We start from the raw sequence: 2,061 nt of genomic DNA on the forward strand, positions 1-2,061 counted from the left end.
GGCATTACCAAATATAATATATATGTATATATACATAATATATATCTTTATATATATCTATATATATGTATATATATATATATATATATATTGTACACTTATAAAAGAAAATACACATGAAAATACTATATATATATCAATAATAAGTATAAGATCTCATAAATATAAGGAAATACTAGATATATATATATATATATATAAAGTTAAACCTTTTATAAAAATACGTATATACAGTTAAACCTTTTATAAAAATATATATATATATATACATACATATATATATATATATATTTAGTATTTTCTATTACTTATGAGATTACAATAAAAATTAAAAAACAACCGCAAAGTTAAACTTTTTATAATAAAATGGATTTTCAAGAACTCATAAAACCAAGTGGTTTTTTTTTAAAAAAAATTTGTTCTTCCAGGATAAGGCAAAACATACCCGGGAAGTGCAGACGGCATATATCCCGATGATGCAGGCGGCGCGGGAACGTAACCTGGTGGTGCAGGCGGCATGGGAACGTAACCTGGTGGTGCAGACGGGATGGGCACGTAACCTGGTAGTGCAGGCGGCATGGGCACGTAACCTGGTGGTGCAGGCGGCATGGGCACGTAACCTGGTTGTGCAGGCGGCACGGGCACGACGTAACTTTGTTGTGCAGGCGATGCTGATGTATATTCTGAAGGAGCAAACATGTATGGCGGCGGAATGGTCGGTATGGACATCGCCGTTCTTGATGATGAAGTCAACGCCTTAGTGACTGCTTCTCCTATTTGTTTATTTAATTTTTCGCGACCGACCGCCTCGCGCACCGCATTATTAATTCGCTGAAAAAAATACAATTATTATTAAAAACTTAACAGGTTACAGCGCGTATGTATTTAGTAAGCTACTGATAGTCACTTTATTTACTTGTGTAAGGTATTATGAGATAAGAAGTTAGTAAGTAAAGAAGTATATAAAACAAAGTGTAAAGATAATGTAACTATATAAAGATCAATAAACTAAAATAAATATATGTGTATATGAAGATCAATAAGAAAAAATAAATAAATGTCCGAGCGTGTGTGAGACTGTGTGACTGTGTAAGTAAAATAACCATAATAAATTTGTGTGAATAAATGAGTCTGTGATAGAGCTAAATGCAGAATAAGAGAGTGAGTGATTGAGAGAAACAAAAGAGAGAGAAAGAGAAAGATAAAATTGATAGGATAAAATAGATAAAAAAACCAACATAAGTGTGTATATATATCACTCTCTCATGATATATATCACAGCAAAAAGTGTAAATAAACAAATGAGTGAGTAAGAAAGTGCTGCCAATTAGTGAATGACTACAAAAAGTAAGAGAACAAGAGAGAGAGAAGAAGAGACAGACAGAGAGACAGAAATAAATAGAAAAAGTGTTATAAAAAATTGTATGAGTGAATGAGTGACTAGAAAGATAATGCAATGAGTTAGTAAAAGAGATATATATGTACATACTTTAAAAAGTTTCTCATCTGTTTATATATACATATACATACATATCTCTCTCACTTACTCATAACATTATTTTTCTAGTTACTTATTCACTCATACATTTTTTCATAACACTATCTATTTATCTCTGTCTGTCTGTCTGTCTCTGTCTCTCTCACTCTCTATCTCTCTCTCACTCCTTCGTTGCGTAACCTTCCTACTCAATCAATCATTAACATTTTATGCTTTTTTTTATCTAGCTGCAATGAATAAGTGAGCAAGAGAGAGAGAGATAACTAGATAAAAAAAGCATAAAATGTTAATGACTAATTGAGTAGGAATGTAAAGCAATGAATGAGTGAGAGAGAGAGTAAGATAGCTAGATAAAAAAAGCATAAAATGTTTTTGAATAACTGAGTAGGAATGTAATGCAATGAATGAGTGAGAGAGAGAGAAAGAGAGAGAGATAGCTAGTTACATAAAAAAGGCATAAAATGTTTATGAATGATTTAGTAGGAAGTTTATGCAATGAATGAGTGAGAGAAAGAGAGAGAGACTTACAGAGAGACAGAGATAAATAGAAAAAGTGTTAAAAA

At 31.5% G+C, this 2,061-nt stretch overlaps 1 protein-coding gene across 1 annotated transcript in view; it reads right to left on the minus strand.

Annotated features, from left to right (window-relative positions):
• Nucleotides 1-348: 348 nt before the first annotated feature.
• The window catches only part of LOC109863367 (cell wall protein DAN4-like), an 8,222-nt gene continuing 6,509 nt past the window's right edge, over nt 349-2,061 (minus strand). The window contains exon 3 of the mRNA XM_020443618.1: nt 349-831. Within this exon, the coding sequence (XP_020299207.1) occupies nt 406-831 (426 nt within the window). The 3' untranslated portion in view covers nt 349-405. The remainder of the gene's footprint in view (nt 832-2,061) is intronic.

The sequence above is a fragment of the Pseudomyrmex gracilis genome, unplaced genomic scaffold (assembly GCF_002006095.1).
Source record: "Pseudomyrmex gracilis isolate BER0280 unplaced genomic scaffold, ASM200609v1 scaffold_4421, whole genome shotgun sequence".
NCBI lineage: Eukaryota > Metazoa > Arthropoda > Insecta > Hymenoptera > Formicidae > Pseudomyrmex > Pseudomyrmex gracilis.